The sequence below is a fragment of the Protopterus annectens genome, chromosome 16.part0 (genome assembly GCF_019279795.1).
Source record: "Protopterus annectens isolate FY-2018-M chromosome 16.part0, PAN1.0, whole genome shotgun sequence".
NCBI classification, from domain to species: Eukaryota; Metazoa; Chordata; order Ceratodontiformes; family Protopteridae; genus Protopterus; species Protopterus annectens.
The window spans coordinates 784,278,431-784,296,926 of NC_056750.1; the positions used below are offsets into that span (position 1 = coordinate 784,278,431).

The following is an 18,496-nucleotide window of genomic DNA, read 5'->3' on the forward strand; positions in this document are numbered from 1 at the left end:
AGCGCTGCCTTGACCAGAAGGGGTTACAACTATCATACTCAGCCTCTCCGATCTCACTATTATCAGTATCCTGAGGAATCAAGGGTAAGGGAAGAAAGGCATACAGAAAGGGGTATGTCCATTTGAAGGAGAAAGCATCCATCCTCCATGGCCATGCCTTTTGGGTTCTGCAGCACAACAAATCTACACTGGGTTGTCTCCACTGGTTGGTGAGGCCCAGGAAAATCTTTCCCTTCAGCATCCAATTGCTGGGATCCAGCAGGTCCCTGCTTTGGAGTCCTGCTACGGTGTTGTGCTGGTGTGGGGATGTTGGATGCTATCAGTGTCCAATGTAATTCTTGTGCCAAGAGCCAAATCTTTATTGCCAGACTGCAGAGGGGATAGGAATGAGTTCCACCTGCTAATGTAACACGTAATTGTGGTGTTACCTGTCCAAATCTGCAGTGTTCCTAGGTTCAGGTTACTTTGAAAAGCTTTTATAGTTAGAAATACGGTCAGTATTTCTTTTTGGTTTTAAGTGCAATTTCCTTTGCTCTAGGGTCCAGATACCCTGCACCTTCAGGGGCCATAAGTATGCTCAAACGAACAATCCCACACAAGTGTGGAATGGTGCAAGGCAGAAAAGCCATAAGTAGAACCAAAAAAAACAAAGGCCACCGCACAAAATCAGCTCTCCAAAATTACTTTACTAATCCTTCAGCATACTGGGTCAGCAATAAGCCTTCATCAGTGTTATGAACACCAAAACAAACAACCATTCCACAACTGAAATACACCACCCCTTGCTCCAATTTTGCTACTATAAGCAGTCATTTAGACCAGGAGAAAACAAACCGCCCAATTTAATTATACACATCTTTTCTTTTCTGTCCAGTATATTATGCCAACCGATTTTGTTAATCCCATTTAAAACAATTTATCTATAATAGTAAAATTAAATTTGACAAAGATGTGACCTTAAGATCAGGAAGCTTCATACTGACTATGAAGATTAAATGGCAAATTACTGAGCTGTTTCACCACGGGGGTTACTTAAGAGTCTGACTGTAAGAAGCATCTAAACATGACGGGAACCAGCATTCCCCTTAATGTGGGTATTTGGGGCGTTGTTCTGCAAAAGTAATTGTATGGGAAATCTGACACTGCAGTTCTACATACAGACTGGACGCTGTACCATCCAGTGGCCCAACTGAAGATAAACTGAGCATGTAAAGAACACCAGAATGCAATGCGTCTATGTTGCTATACTTCTGGCACAAAACAACATCATAGGTGTGTATTAGGCTAATGGCCCTGGAGCCCTTACAAGACTAGTCCACTGGAGTACCCTGGCATCGTGCCACCTAACCTTAGTTCCCAGTGCCTCTGTCGAGTAAAGCCAGTGGAGTATTTCCATCCACTCATCAAGACTTCTCTTGAAGAGGGCCAGTGAGGTACTCTGCTTGACATGTATGGGAAGTCTACTCCATAGCATGGACAATCTCTGGGTTATGAACCTGTCCCACCACCATGTTCTGTTGATTGTGGTAATGAGGTCAGGTCTCTGGAGCGTATGGTGCAGAGGGATTGGGATTTCTTTAGATGTAGCATTTCTAACAGAGCTGGGCCAGACATGGCTTTGTAAGTCAAGCAGAGATCGCCTCTAAGAAGGCGATATGAGACCGAGAATAGTTGGAGTTTTTTGAGTCTGTTCATGTAGGAGAAATGTTTAAGGCCTAGGATCCTCTTTGTGAGGTACTTTTGTGGCCTCTCCAGTTGTTGTAGGTGTTTAGTGAGGTACATGCCAACTGGGGCACTGTACTCAATGATTGGCCTAATGAGGGAAGAGTAGAGGGAGACAATGACCTCTTTCTTCCTGGATGCAAAACCCTTAGTAATGGGATGTGCCACATATATGGACTTTCTGACCACAGTGGCAATGTGGTGGTCAAAGGAGAGGTAGCAGTCAACCTGTGTTCCCAGATCTCTTATAACGCCTTCTGTGTTCAGTGGACTACCATCGACGTGGTAATTCATGGGAACTATGTTTTTCCGAAAGGGGATGACAACACATTTTTTGGCATTGAGCTTAAGGCCATGGTTCTGACACCAGTTGTTGATCTCAGTGAGGCCTTTCTATAGGATGTCAACATCACTTGGGGAGTTAATAATAGCTCCCAACTTGCAATAGTCTGCGAACTTTTGTCAGCCAGAATCCCTTCGTGATGGCCTGGACTTCAGAGAAGCAGACACCAAACAGGAGAAGACCCAGGACCGAACCCTGTGGGACTCCACTCATGACTGGTCGGCAGTCTGACTTGGAGTCAGCTACTTTCACACTGTTGGTTCTACCTGTGAGCCAGTTTGCAACCCACCGAGTGATATAGAGGTTGATGCCTAGCTTAGTGAGTTTTTCTATGATTCCTGAGTGGGGAATGGTATCAAAGGCCTTGGCCAGCTCAAGGCAGGCTGTATGAACCACCTTGCCTTCATGCCACCTTGCCTTCATCCACAGCTCTGGTGACTGACTCAAAGAAGTCAACCAAGTTGAGTAGGCATGATCTACCCTTCACAAAACCAAACAGTGTGGGATCCAGAGTTTGGATATTCCCTATATCCTTGTTTATTAGGTCCATGACGATGTGTTCCATAGCTTCGCATATCAGACTCGTCAGGCTAATGGGGCGATAGTTCCCAGGGTCTGTAGTCACTCCTCCTTTGTGGAGAGGGTTGACTGTAGCAGTGTGCCATTCGGTAGAGACAAAGCCTGAGGTGAGGCTTTGACTGAACAGGGCACACAGTTGAGGTGAGAGTTCACTCTGTAATTCATGTAGAACACAGCCAGGGATATTGTCAGGTCCCATAGAAGCTGTATACGTGGCCTTGGACAGTGCTGTTTTGACCTGTGCAGCAGTAATACTGGGTGCCTGGCAATCTACTGGCATTGTGATTGGTCTCTTGGGGGGAAGAGAGGGGTAAAGTTAGCACTGAATCTGTTGGCCAGTATACTGGCAATATCTGTTGGCTCGGTGTAGGAGGTACCATTGTGCAGTAGCTCAGAGCAAATCTGGGTATTGCCATGGAGATTCTTTACATAACTATAGAAGGCCTTGTGGTTGTTTTTACTAACTGCTGGAATTCTGTTTTCATAGCTAGCTTTAGAAGATTTGATGAGGGATCTCAACTTTTTGTTGGGGCTGATAAGGGAGGTTTTCCAGTTTTTGGACTTCACCTTATTTCGCAGCAGATTCCTCCTTCTGTTGTAGAGTTTGTTTATGGCAGAAGACCACCAGATTGGCTTCCTTTTTCTGGAGGAGAAAGTCTTAGTTCTATTGGGTATGCTGAGATCCATGCATTTGTGTACGTGTTCGTACAGTTCTTTGGTGTATTATGCGGCGGTCATGCAACTGATCTCCATTTGCATGGGTGCCATGAAGTTAGCCACCTCTGTTTTTAGGAGCCCAAATTAGCTTTGGAGAAGTTTTTCAAGATGGTTACCTTTTGTGGGGGTGGTGAGAGGGATGTGGATTGTGGTCGGATCTAACCAGGGAGGAGCTGACTACTGGTGTAGAGCAACGGTCGCCCATGTTAGTAATGACCAGGTCAAGGATGTTGCTACCTTTAGTGGGGGTAAGAACGAGCTGGTCCAGGGCATTGGAATTAATGAATTCCAGGAAACGTTGGGCAAGTGTATTGGTACACGAGTAGTTCTCCCAGTTAATGGAGGGGTAGTTGAAGTCGCCCAGTATGAGAGTGTTAGGTTGGACCCTAACACTCTCAAACTAAACAATATTCTGCATGTTTCCACCTGCAGCTACACACTGTACAAATGGATACTAGAAGCTAGAAACATTACAGATTCAACTGAAGGATATCATTATACATATGCTAGAAATGGTGAATTTAGAAATTCTTCACAATTGTGAACAAAAAGTCATTGCTAGTTAAAAACTGCCATTAAGATTCATTCTCACTCATATTATTTCACATAGAAAGACATGTAAGGTCTGTTGCAAGGTTACTATGTGCATATATGTGTGTATGTGTATATGCACACGGTTGAATATATATATATATATATATATATATATATATATATATATATATGTATATATATATATATATATATATATATATATATACATATACATATATGTGTGTGTGTGTGTGTGTGGATCCGTCAGATGATAGAAATTGCATTTGACTGAATACCATCTGACTGAGACCATAAGACTGAAATTTCAAAATACTGAAAAATCACTTGACTGAAACCCATAATACTGAAATCTTCCAATGATAAATTTCAACATACTGAATTGTAAAGTGGATAAACCAGAATAGGTAGGGGGCTATGCCCCCACACCCCACTAACTATATATAGTAACTCCAGGATCACACTACAGTGGGGAAAAAGGTATATGTAGTGGTTTTATATCGTCCACTTTACAATTCAATATGTTGAAATTTAGTATTGTAAGATTTCAGTATTATCGGTTTCAGTCAAGCGATTTTTCAGTATTTTGAAATTTCAGTCTCATGGTCTCAGTCAAATGAGTTTCTATCATCTGATAGGGATCCATATATCTATACATCTATATATATATATATATATATATATATATATATATGAATGTATGTATGTATGTAGCTGCACAAACAAATTCTAATCATTTAAGGGCTTGCTGATGCATAAATGCTTGAAATGAACTGCAAGGATATGAAATTTAGGATTCTTGTTTTAGACTCTGACTAAGGACCTGGCTTACCAAAGTTTTTTTTCGGCTGTCAGAATCTTCACTTTCAAAGTCAGGGTCATCCATCACAAATGACAGCATTTGTGTGGCTATAGGCCCTTCTAAGTCATCATCAGATGAAGAGTCTTGCTGCAGGATGCTGGCAGGCACCTTACTTTGAGAAACAGACTTTGAATTAGAAACGGACCCAACAGCTGGGGTTGAAGAAGGTGCTGATGCTGATGCAGAGGTGATGTAGGACCCCAAAGCTGGCTTTTTATTTTCAACCTTTTCGGGCAATATTGGAGGCACATTTACTGTACCCTTTAATTCTGCAGTCTTAGTGGAAGATGATTTATTTGGTGTTACTGAATTTGTGGAAGACCTAAAAATAAAGAGAAAGCAGAGTTAAGTCAGGATTTTTTCCTAGTCATCCTTTCTTTGGTTAACAATTATGGTAAAATGAATTTTCACTTTTCAAACTATGAAAAAAATTAATGTCAGCAATTTACTATTCAGGCGAGCCTCAAAGCAGACTGCTTGGAAAACTACCACTAAAGTCCACAGGCGACTTCGAATTACTTCTGCTTACTACAAAGAAATAATTTTTTGTAACTATTGACTTTTAGTTCCAGTGAAAAATAAACAAAACATCATTCAAGATTTATAATGCCGGGTCTATATTAGAACATAAAATATTTAACAGTTTGAATCACTAAAGGTCGACCTTTAGTGATCGAACTGTTAAAACATTGAATGTTCAGAAAAAATAAATAAAAACAAAAATAAATGGTGTAGGCAGTGGGGCAAGCACCCCTGCACCCCCCTCTGCTTAAATATACCAACTCCGAGACTGCACTACATTGAAGCAAATGGAAATCTCCCCTTACGGAGATTTCCATTACGCTGATTTCCATTTACTTGTTCGATGTTCTGCAGTTTCTCTATTCTTGTGTCGACAATGTCAGATTCGACATTGTAATATAGACCCTATAATGCCTACTCAAGCACATTAGATGTGCTACATCAATAGGCCTGCATATCTGTGTAAAAGCTGAATACAGAGCTATGCTTTCATGTCCAGATTCATGGAGCTACAGGAATTGCTGACATGATATCAAAATTTTCTGCTGTTCATCACATGGGAAGGGTGAACTAAAGAAAAGTTGTGTAAAGCCTTACCATAACCATAGATGTCCTTCTCTTCCATGTTGCAGTATTCTGCATAAGGGTTTATCCCTTGAGTCTTGCGTACATATGCCCAATATTCAAAAGCTTTCAGTCCCTCTGTGGTGCATTAGACGTAAGGCAAGGGGGAGGAACGTGGGCCATAAAAGTGATGCCGGCACGCACCAGCCCAATGAAGATTAGCCCCATTTGGAGCCAGTCCTGTAAGGGCAACGCTATATCATTGCCATCCAGAAAAGGAAGAAATGTAGCAGATGAGAGTGGAAGGTGGGTGGGAAGGAATACTGCAACATGGAAGAGGACATCTATAGTTATGATAAGACTTTACACAACTTTTCTATGTCCTTCTATTCCCGTGTTGTAGTATTCTGCAAATGGGTGAGTGCCAAAGCTCACTGAGGTTGGGGTGGTGGTCTATAAGCAGATTACAGGAATCCATGCAGGATAGCCTTGGCAAAACCTACCCTGGACCTGGAGATGAAGTCAAGTGTGTAGTGTTTGGTGAAGGTGTAGACTGATGTACAAATAGAAGCTTCCAGAATAGAAGGGATATCCAAAGCCTTGAAGAAGGCTTCTGAAGATGCCATTGCTCTACTGGAATGACTTTTTACTACCCTTGCAGGGTCTTGCCATAAAACTGGTAGCAAAAGATAATGGCTTTTGATATCCAAGTATTAATAGTCTGCTTGGTAACTGCCTTACCCAGGGCTATGGGATGAAAGGATATGAACAGCTGGTCTGTCTGTCTGATAGCCATGGTGTTGTTTAGGTAAAATCTGATCTGTCTTTGCACGTCCAAGGAATGCAGCAATCTCTCACTGTCTCCCTGTGGGTTAGGGAAGAAAACAGGTAGCTGAATGGCCTGATTTAGGGACCTGTCGTTGACTACTTTGGGCATGAAGGATGGATTTGTCCTAAGAGTAGCCCTGTCTTTGTGGAAAACTAAAAAGGGTGGTGTAGCTATAAGGGCTTGTAGCATACCTCCCAACCGTACCGAATTACTTGGTTTTTAACGAGTTTTGGGGTCCAAATAATGGGATGCCATGATTCCAGAGTGGCACCCCTTCATTTCAGACATTTTCCCAACCTTTTTTATTTTTAATTTTTTTCCCTTGTTTTTTTTTTGAGTTGACGTCATCATGTGAGTGATGACGTCAGCTCCGTTGGGGTTGAGCTCAAGGGCTCAGTGCACACATTTCCGGCTGGCTGGCTGGCTGGCTGGCTCACTTTGAATGCATTTCCGCTGGATCTGTGAACGGGAAACAGTTATTCAAACGGATGGAAGGCAAGCGTTTTGGTATTATCTGCAGGAAACAGTTATTCAAATGGATCTTTTCTCTTTTGGTATTATCTGCGAGCGGGGATTAGGCTGCACTTGGGAGCGGAGGTTTTCTCTCTCTTGCGGGAACTGGGTGAACAAGATTCTGGCATCTGGCTGAAGTAGAAAACGTTTTTATTATTTATTCTGTGAAGAGAGGATTCTGGCTGAAGTAGGAACGGAGTGTGTGTGTGTGTGTGTGTGTGTGTGTGTGTGTGTGTGTGTGTGTGTGTGTGTGTGTCGCTGTGTGAAAATTCCCCCAATTTAATACAGCTGGTGGCTAGAGGTACTCAGGCTCAAACCCAGTACCTTGGGTACAGGGTAAAAAGATCTTACCACCACCACTTGTTAATTTTTGCCTCATATTTTTGATCTGTTCCTCATAAAATCTGTGGTTTTCAGGATTTTTGTGGCAAATCACTGAAGGACTGAATTCACTAAATACTGACAGGGGTTTGAATTTCAGACTTCATATACTTCAGAAACTGGCAACACAAAACCTTTTATTCTAGCAATTTTCTAAGTTTATAAGATCAGTATTTGAAATGTGACCCTATTTTTGGGCTGTATTCCTCCATTATTGGCTTTGTCCAGGTTTTTGTGCTAAGAGGTTGAGAGCTATGATGTGAAGTGAGAACTGAATTCACTAAATGATAGCCATTTAAGTTTTAGTCTTCCTATCTTTCAGGAAACTGCTGATTTGGCATAGTGGTATGTTGCTCTGACTGTAGTGCACAGGGTCCTGGGTTCAAGACTTGGCAGTGAAATGCATTGTGGTAACACAACATTTTATTCTAACAACTTTCCAAAATGTCTGCAAGATGCCTATGGCTTACACTACTGTCATTTTATATATATAGTGTGGGTGTGAAAGTAGACTTTTATGATGGACAAGTTCTGAATTGGGCAGTTTTGTCATTATTGGTTCATGCATTTTGTTTCATTGCCTACTGGAAAAATGTTCCAACAATAAGGTTAAAATATGCTGTCTAACAAGTGTGATGTATTACACCAGGAATATAATTTAATAAAGTCAAGAATGTGTATCAAAGAACTTGTGTATGTTTCTTGTTTTGTGTGCAAGGGGCCAATGATTTGAAAACAGCTCAAAGGTAATCTTTATCCACCCCTGGCCAGATGCATTTTCTTTGGATGTGGTGTGTGGGTTTCAATGCTGTTTCAATTAATGTGAGTTTCAAGGGCAGAGAAGTTTTATTGCCAAGCGTATTTTCATTGTGAGACAGTACTGCTTTATTTAGTAGATATCTATTAGTGTTTGTGCATTGTGCAATAAAATGTAAAAATAAAATCCAAATAATCATTGTAGAAGTAAAGCAGTATGCACACATTAGTGTTTATGATAAATGTGACGAAATAGACAGGTAATGGGACATTGGAATGGCTGCAGGGAGACTCTGGTGCCATATTTTGGTTATCTGTTCTTCAGTTTGTGCTTGAAAGTTGGTATCCCACAATTCTATTGGAGTGGGTGGGGTTACATAATTATGCATGCAAATTTCATGTTAATCCTCATACAGATTTGTACCTATTTTTCATGGGCCTTGTCCAGATTTTTGATGTTTCCAGGTTGAGAGGTATGACTTGTAGTTCGGATACTTTCCTGGCTGAGGTAAGAGCCACCAGTAGGATGGTTTTCCAGGTGCAGTGCTTTAAGGAGGCCTTATTAGCTGGCTCAAAGGGAGGTAAGCATAAGCTTCTCTAACACACAGTTGAGGTCCCAAGGATGTGGAATGGGTCTCCTTGAAGGCTTAAGGTGTAGAACTCCTTTAAGGAAAAGTTTGCAAGATAGTCGTGAAGCAAAGCAAGTGGGCGGGCTACAGGTAAGCAAGCAGAAATACAGATGGGCTTTAATGGATGAGTAAGCCAGTCCTGACTGCAGTAGCTCACACAAATAGGACAGCACTAGGGGAAGTTAGCTAAGAAGCGGCTCCAGCTGTTTTTTATGACACCAAGCAGTGAATCCTTTCCACTTAAGAGATATACAGTTTTTTGGTATTAGATTTCCTGGCTTCCTGCAGGATATCAAGCACGTCCTCATTGTGAAGGTGTCTAAATGGAATCAGAATCTTATTGGCCACAGAGTTAGGTGAAGCATCTCCCACTGTGGATGGATTAATGATCCCTAGTATTGTGTGAGGAGGTCCACTCTGGGGGGTAACTTGTGGTGATTGCCCTTGGACAGATGGAGTAAGGGGAACCAGTGCTGTCTGGCCTAGTAGGGAGTCACCAACAAGATTTCTGGATTGTCCTGCTATATTTTCAGCAGGGTTTTCTGAATGAGAGGGAAGGGGAGGAATGCATACAGACATTTCCCCTTCCAGGATATTGAGAAGACATCTGTTTGCTAGTGCCTATGGTTCTGGTGTCCTGGTGCAAAACCCAGGAAGTTGCCTGTTGACTGAGGAGGTGAACAAGTCTATTTGAGGTATACCCCACTTGTAGACCAGATCCAAGAAGACCTCTCTGTTCAGCATCCATTCATGGCTGTTTGTGCTGGTTCTGCTCAACAAATCTGCCTGCTTGTTGTGAAGGGAGAGGATTAAGTCACTCATAGGGAGACTCCCTGTGAGGTAGCCAACTCCCAAACCAAGAGAGCTAGCCTGTATAGCAGGTAGGACTTGCCCCCGCCTGCTGATCTACTACAGTATGATTGTGTTGTCTGTTTACATCAAAAGAGTCCCCTGCAGGAGGAAAGGATGGAACGCCTGTAGGGCTAGCAGGATTGCCCTCATTTCTCTGGCCGGATGTAAGTCACTCATAGGGAGACTCCCTGTGAGGTAGCCAACTCCCAAACCAAGAGAGCTAGCCTGTATAGCAGGTAGGACTTGCCCCCCCCCCTTGCCTGCTGATTTACTACAGTACAATTGTCTTGTCTGTTTACATCAAAAGAGTCCCCTGCAGGAGGAAAGGTTGGAATGCCTGTAGGGCTAGCAGAATTGCCCTCATTACTCTGGCATTGATCCGGCCACAAGCCTCGCACCTGTCTTAGTCCTAGAATAGCTCCTCAGCCCAGGTACAAGACATCTGTGTGCCTGGCCCAGGTGGGTTGTGGTGGTTGTAGTGGGACTCCTGGGTTTGTCTGCACCTGGTCCCACCACCAAAGTACCTCCTTTTTTAAGCAGGGAAGAAACGATACACCATGCTCCAAGGGCTGGTTGTGTTGTTTCCAGACTGAGTGAAGGTACCACTGCAGCTTCCTGATGTACAGCCTTGTTAAAAGTAGCATGGGTATTGTAGCTGCCATGTAACCCAATAGTTTCAGGTACTGTCTTGCAGTTAACTGGGTCGACTGGAGCACCTGGAGGAGGTGACCTGACAGGGAGCTCACCTTTGGGGTGGCAGGAAAGCCTCCATGAGGTCTGTTCTTATTCTGCACCCCAGGAAGACAATATCCTGAGTTGCCTGGAGGTGGGATTTTTGCAGATTTATCTGGAATCCCAGGCACTGCAGTAAAGCGATCATCAGGTGAAGGTTATCTTGTAGTATTTTTTGGTTGGGGGCCTGGATGAACATGTTGTTCAGGTAGGGGAATATCTGTATCCCCTTTGACCTGGCATAGGCTACCACTGCAGCCAAACATTTGGCAAAGACTCTGGGAGCAGTGGAAAGACCAAAAGGCAAGGCAGAAAACTGCCAATGAGAGGAGCCCACCAAGAATCTTAAGTATTTCCCATGAGAGGGTTTAATAGGGATGTGGAGGTAGGCGTCCTTTATGTCTAGAGTAGCCATGAATCCCTGTGGGGTAATCAGGGAAAAAGGGTAGGCAGGGTGAGCATTTTGAAGGTGGGTGCCTTTAGGAAGAGATTGAGGTAGGAAAGGTTCAGGATGGGTCTCCATTGTCCGTCTTTTTTGGGGACCAAGAAGAGCCGTGAATACAAACCTTTTCCTTTTGCAAAGGGGGGGGGAGACTGACTGTATAGTGCCCTGGTCTAGTAATGTCTGCAGTACTAGTTGTAAGAGGGGCAGTTGTTGTGATGGGAGATGGGGAATACCCTTCCATATGGGAGGAGAAAGCCAAGTCATGTAGTAGCCCTCTTTGAGGATAGACAGGACCCATTTGTGTTTGGTTATCTGAGTCCACAGAGAGAGACAATGAGAGAGGTGGGTACACAGGGGCACGGGGGGGGGCAGAGAGTTTGAGGCACAGGTGGAAGGTAGTCAGATGCTACCTGCCTTGTCCTGAAAGGAAGACCTCTGGCTAGATGCAGAAGGTGCTCTAGACGTAGGAGGTTGTTTCTTGGTGTGTTTACGAAGTCTGGCACTGGGGTTAGGCCGGGATTGTTTCCTGATAAACTGGGTTTTTTGAAGGATAGTTCCGGTGGAACTTAGGAATTGATGAGACCAGGAGATATTTGCGGTCCTGCATATCTTTGTCCTTTTGTTATAGTGATTTAAAGAGGTCTGCTACTTTAGATCCAAAAAGTGCAGCATTATCCAGGGGAGTATCCATGAGCGTGGACCTAAAATCATCTGGCAGGGGTTGTAGGTGCATCCAGGAATATCTGCGTAGGGAAGATGCTGGTGCTGCTGACCTAGCAGAGGATTCAGCAGCATCATAGCTGCACCTAATGGAGTATCTGGTGACTTGGGATGTTAGAGCCAATAGGGAGGACAGGGCTGTTTTGGCAGGGGAATCTGGAATATCTGCCAAATGTCTGGTGGCAGATTGTAAAACAGATAGGTTATACTTAGCCATATGGGTCTGATAGTTAGTGGCTCTAGATGCCACTGTAGCAGGGGTATAAATCTTTTTCCCTATTCTCTCCATGGTCTTGCTGTACTTGTTAGCAGGGAGAATAGTACTTGTGGGTAATAATTTGGTGGCTTTTTCAGTGGCCACAGAGACAGTCGCTGGGTCAGCTGGGGGGCACTTTATCAGGTGCTTAGCAGTGTCAGGTACTTTGTACAGCCTATCTGGTCTGCATGCAGCAGGAGGCTGAGAGTCAGGATTAGTGGATGCTGAAGTAAAGGCATCTAAGGAGGATGGGAGGAAAGTACAGTTTTGTACCTACCATAAATGTAGATGTCCGAACAGGATAGCATCTGCAGTCATAACAAATGGGTTGTCCTGTCGTCAGGCAGCCCTTCGGTCGGCCGGATTCCAAAGTCTGGGTCTGGCCTCGGCTGGTGTCGCACTTCACCCGACGTCATCTCTGCTGGTCTTCGGGTATAAAGGCATCAGCCGACGCCATTTTCCTCAGTGTTTCTTGCCCCAGATGCCAGTTGCCCTCTTGGAAAACTAAATTTTGGGTAAATGCCAATGTTTCCAAAAAAGGTAGGCAAACACAAAAATAAGCATGTATGTACATATATACAAACAAATACACCATAAGAGATCCCCCCCAGCTAGCTATTAGGAGGGTAAATACCCTAGGAATACCACAGAGGGAAGGTGGGTGGGTAATCCTGACTGCAGATGTTATCCTGTTCGGACATCTACATTTATGGTAGGTACAAAACTGTACTATGTCCTTCAAGGATGCATCTGCAGTCATAACAAATGGGTAGAATACCATAGCCAAACTAGGGAGGAGGAAGAAGAATTATGGTGTAGTTAGGATCCCTTGCAATACAGCAGTGGCAAACCCTGCTCGGGATCTAGAGTATAGAGGTAAGTTATAATGCTTGGCAAATGTATGCACGGAGGTCCAAGTAGCCGCCTCAATAATGTCCTTGGTTGCCACTCCTCGTAAGAAAGCTGTGGTAGTGGCTGTAGCCCTTGTAGAGTGAGGTCTTATGTTCTGTGGAATTGGCTTTCCATGGTAGGAGTAACAGAATCTGATGCAATTTCCTATCCACTTGGAGATTGTCTGTTTGGAAATTTCTTTTCCTTCCCTTCCTGTTGCATAGGCCACTAGAAGCTGGTCAGTTTTTCTATTGCCCTTGGTTCTGTCCAGGTAGTAGCGCAACTGTCTATGTACATCCAAGGTATGCAGCAGTCTTTCCCCCCTGTTCTGTGGATTGGGAAAGAAGGTAGGTAGGTGGATTGCCTGGTTTAGAGACACTCTGGATACCACCTTAGGCATAAATGTAGGATTAGTTCTCATGGATACTCTATCTTGATGGAAGATTAGGAAGGGTTGTACTGCCATTAAGGCCTGTAGTTCCGAAACCCTTCTTGCTGAAGTAATTGCCAGTAGGAAAGCAGTTTTCCAGGATAGGTGTTGAAGATCTGCTGTTGCTGCTGGTTCGAATGGAGGGAGTGTCAATTTTTCTAGCACAAAGTTCAAGTCCCATGCTGGTAATGGTGGTTTCCTAGGAGGTTTTACATTCTTGATTCCTCTGAGGAACTGCCTGAGTAGAGGATGTGAGAAGACAGGGGGATCAAAGCTGTATTCTGCAGAAATAGCTGATGCATGTATCTTGATGGAGGAATAGGACAGGGCTGTATGGAGAAGCTCTGCCAAATACTCCAGGATGTTGGCAATATCTATCTTTGCCACATCTTTTCCTCTTTCAGTGCTCCAAATGACAAACCTTTTCCATTTCCCTGCATAGTTCCTTCTTGTAGAAGGTCTGCGGGCCTCCAGGATAATGTCTTTAACCCTTTGGGATAAATCTGGGTTAGTTGCTGTTATGTAATGTTCCAGGCAGTTAGTTGCAGAGTTTTTAGATTTGGATGCATGATGTTGTAGTCGTTCTGAGTTAACATCAAAGGCATCAGGGGTAGTGTCCACGTTCTCCCCGTGACATGCTCCTCAGCAATGGATACCAGTGTTGTCTTGGCCAATTTGGAGCTATCAGAATTATCCTTGGACGCTCCTCTTTGATTTTCAGTAGTATCTTGTGCATCAAAGGAAGAGGTGGGAATGCATATGCTGTCAGGCCTTTCCAACTGAAGGATAGAGAGTCCACCTTCCATGCAAGTGGGTGGTATGTCCTTGTGCAGAATTTCTTGAGCTGGTGATTGAGTGGGGATGCGAATAGGTCTGTTTGTGGCATTCCCCATTTCTGTGTGATGGCCTTGAAGATGTCCGGGTGTAGCATCCATTCGTGAGCATCCGAGGTAGTTCTGCTTAACATGTCTGCTAGGATGTTTTCTTTTCCCGGTACAAATATTGCCTGTAACTGAATGTTGTAGCTCAGAGCCATATTCCATAGGTCCAGAGTCATTCGGCATAGGGGTATGAATGAGTGCCTCCCTGTTTGTTGATGTACCACATGACTGTGGTGTTGTCTGTCCTTATCATCAAATGGCCTTCTTTGAGGAATGGTCTGAAATTCTGGATTGCTAGTTTTACTGCCAGCATTTCTTTTTGATTTATGTGCAGGTGCAGTTGATCTGGGGTCCATAATCCTTGTATGCATTTGTCCAGCATGTGGGCCCCAACCTAGGTCTGAGGCGTCCGTTGTGATGGTTTGGCTTGCTTGAAAGTTGTGGAAGGGCAAGCCTGGGTTTGACTGGCATGCTTGAGCCCACCATAGGAACTCTTGTTTCAGGCATGGGATTAGTGGTATTTCGGTTTCTAAGCTGTGCCTGTGTTGAGACCATAAATTCTTTAGGTACCACTGTAGTTTTCTCATATGCAATCTGGCATGGGGGACCAGGATTATGCATGATGCCATGAAGCCCAAGGCCTGCAGCACTTTCCTTGCTGTTAGTTTGTTCTGCTTTGTTAATGCCAAGAAGTAATGAGGGAGTTGTTCTTGTTTTTCTGCAGTTAGGAATGCCATCTGTTTTACTGTGTCCAATTCTGCACCCAAGAATGTTTTTGTTTGGGATGGTATTAGTCTTGACTTTTTTAAATTGACTGTGTATCCCAGGGCTTGTAGTAAGCAAATGACTCTTTGTAAGTCTTTTGTCAGCTTGCTTTTGTTGTCCGCTTGTATCAGGCAGTCGTCCAGGTATGGATAAATTTGGATTCCCTGTAGCCTGCAATGAGTGATTACTGATGCCAGGCATTTTGTGAATACTCTGGGCGCAGTAGATAAGCCAAAGGGCAATGCTGAGAATTGACAATGCTCTGATCCTGCAAGAAATCTAAGGTATCTTCTGCAATTTGGTCGTATGGGGACGTGCAGGTATGCCTCCTTGAGATCTAGAGTTACCAGCCAACACTCCTTGCCCAGCATGGGAAGAAGTTGCTGTAGGGTCAGCATTTTGAATTTTGGGACAATGATGAATGTGTTTAAGGCAGACAGGTCGAGAATAGGTCTCCAACTTTTCTCTTTTCTTGGTACTAGGAAGAGTCTGGAGTAGAATCCTTTGCCCTGTTCTGTTCATGGTACTCTTTCCACAGCTCTCATCTTTGTTAATTGAGCTATCTGCTTTAGAGCTTCTGTTTTCTGATTTGGAGGTAGGTTTGGCATTCCTCTTTTTACTGGTAAGGTGTGGAAGTGAAACCTGTAGCCTTGGTCTATGGTCTGCAAAATCCACTTGTCTTTTTTGATATAGTGCCAATTTTTTGAAAATAAGGCTAACTTTCCGCCTAAGGGTGCTGCTATTTGTTCCCTGGTAGGCGGAGTCAGAGCCAAGTCACTGTGATTGTCCTGTTGCAGTGGCAGTGGTTGTGTCTGTGCCTCGCTGGTTATTGCCTTGCCACTGGCGTCCTCTGTAGGCACCTCCTCTGGATTGATTTCTGCCTCTGGAACGTCTATTCCTGCCTCTCTGGGATTTAGAGGAGTCTGGAAAGGACCAATTTTTGGAAGGCCCGTTCCTGCTAAACCTTGGGGGCTGAACCTGTAAGAAATCTTTAATTGTTTGTACAGATTTTGCCTTCTCTTCCATTTTCTTCATTACTTGCTGAGCAGGAGAACCAAATAGACTGGCCTTATCCATAGGAGCATCTAACAGCTTTGCTTTAACATGATCCGGCAAGACCTGTTCTTTCAACCATGCATGCCTTCTTATAACTGTGCCAGTCATGGCTGATCTAAATGAAGCCTCCAGTGCATCATAGCCACATTTTAATGAATGGTTACTAACCTGCTGAATGTTATTCACCATTTCTAAAACAGATTTCTTATCTAAGGAGTCATCAGAGGACAGTTTCTTAGTTAACTGATCAAGCATAAACTCTTGGTATTGGATCATATGAAACTGACAGTTCAAAGCTCTAGCTGAGAGAGTAGCAGAGGTGTAAACTTTTTTACCCCATCTCTCTAAGGACCTGGATTCCCTTTCAGAAGGGAGAGGGTTTTGCTGAGGTCGAAGCTACTGCCTTAGGTCCCTGGGAGATAGTCTCAGGATCTGCAAGTGGGGCCTTGTATAGGTGGTGATGAGTGTCCGGTACCCTGTAAAACCTATCTGGTTTGGCAGGGGCTGGAGGTAAGGTATCAGGAGCAGTGCAAACATCATTAAATGCATCATCCACAACAGGCAGAACTGGAGGTATAGCTAAGGGCCTATGTTGCGGTAAGTGTAGAAAGGTCCTAAGCCTTTTTCTTGAATCTGAGAAATCTTGTCCCTGCCATTGGAATTGCTCTCTCATGGCATGTAAGGTTTCCCCAAAGGAAAATTCCTCTGGTGGAGAGGCAGATGGAATAGATTCTTCAGCATCGGAATCTTCATAAGTAGAAAAAGGAGCCTCTGGATGGTCTGTAATGTCTGAATCATCAGAAGAATCATCTGAGGACACTGGCTCTGGGGGCTCTGCTCTAGGTCTCTTTTCTGGAGGCTGAGAGGCCCTGTCTGGGTGAGATTGGGATCCCCTTATTAAAGAGATGAGATCCTCAGCCAGAGTAAGCATTTGAGAACTGGAACTGGGCCTGTGTGAGGGGGCTTAACAGGCACTGATTTAGCAGTTTTGGCTGCTTTAGCCCTGGCAAAGGCCTTAATAGACATGGCTGCAGGAGGCCTAGCAGCACCACGTGCTGGGGTAGAGACATCCAAAGGGATGGTGTCTGATAATTCTATAGGAACCACATTAGTAGGCAAAACTTCAGAGGCCGATTCAACTAGGGTAGCAGGAGCCTCGGTAGTAGTCATGGATTCGGCTGAAGATTGACCCGTTTGCTCGGTTTCGGCCGAAACCGAGACACTCGCGGTTTGCTTAACCGTGGTATCGGCCGAAACCGCGGACCGCGAGAGTCGGTCTTTTTCTTTGCGTTTTTTAACAATTTGAGAAGTCGGAGGATCCGACGGCATAATGTACGCAAAATCTGAGCCGAAAAACTGTTCAGCAAACTCCGACCGACGCCTAAGCGTTCGTCGGTTGAAGGAAGCACAGGCTAAACAGGCTGCTACGTCGTGGTCTGGGCCTAAACAAGGTAAGCAGTAAGAGTGGAAATCTTTATGAGGTATTTGTTTCCCACAAGTTAAACAGTTATTTACTTTTTCTGACATCGGCTGAGGCAAGAAAGAGTCCCCAACGGGTACTTAGCTTTTAGAAGTCTTCGAAGTAGTATTCGGTAGTAGTAATCTCTGGATCTGACCGACCGACACTTGCGAACAGCTTCTGCTTCGGGCGCCACGCGGCAAGAAAGACTGAGGAAAATGGCGTCGGCTGATGCCTTTATACCCGAAGACCAGCAGAGATGACGTCGGGTGAAGTGCGACACCAGCCGAGGCCAGACCCAGACTTTGGAATCCGGCCGACCGAAGGGCTGCCTGACGACAGGACAACCCATTTGTTATGACTGCAGATGCATCCTTGAAGGACATCAGCAGATGGGCTAGGTGTTTTCATTTGAATGAGGTTGTAATACCTCTTCTGTACCGCAGACATTTCTGAGGAATCTAATTTGAAATGTTCCTTCCTCCTGCTAATGGTCTCATCCGAGGCGGGGTGATGGTGGAAGAAGATGTAGGCCTCAATGCCATAAAGGTGCTAAACAGGCTTTGACTGAAGGCCTGCCAGTCAGTCATGCTTTCAGAAGAGGAAGTAATATGTTATCTCTTCTTCCTTCTTTTTAAAGGAGTGGTGGCCAGTTTCCTAGAAACCGGGGACTGTAAAGGAGCAGAGGTCTCAGACAACCCCCCATAAATTACTGGCTCCCCCCCCCACCGTCATCAGCTAGCGGTGCTGGTATAGCCTCGGCGGATGTGCTCTCATCTGTGGATGGTGTGGCGTCCTCAGAGGTAACCACAACCTATGCAGAAGTGGACTCGGAACCCGGTCCTGAAACCAGGCTTATGTTGGCCACAAGCTGGGAGTTGGGCAGATGAGGTTCAGCAGAATTCAAAGGCTGTAAAGATCTGGCCTTCTTCTTAGGCAGTTCTAGGGGGACGTTGGCAGGACCTTCCATTCTAAGCGTAAGAAGCTTCAGGCATTGGCTATCAAGATACAAATTTAACATGTGCAACTGGCTATGCAGA

At 44.4% G+C, this 18,496-nt stretch overlaps 1 protein-coding gene across 1 annotated transcript in view; it reads right to left on the reverse strand.

The window, feature by feature from the left end:
* The window catches only part of RABL6 (RAB, member RAS oncogene family like 6), a 1,129,210-nt gene that overhangs the window by 105,530 nt on the left and 1,005,184 nt on the right, over nt 1-18,496 (reverse strand). Inside the window, exon 12 of the mRNA XM_044058056.1 lies at nt 4,746-5,097. Coding sequence (XP_043913991.1) covers nt 4,746-5,097 — 352 coding nt within the window. The remainder of the gene's footprint in view (nt 1-4,745; nt 5,098-18,496) is intronic.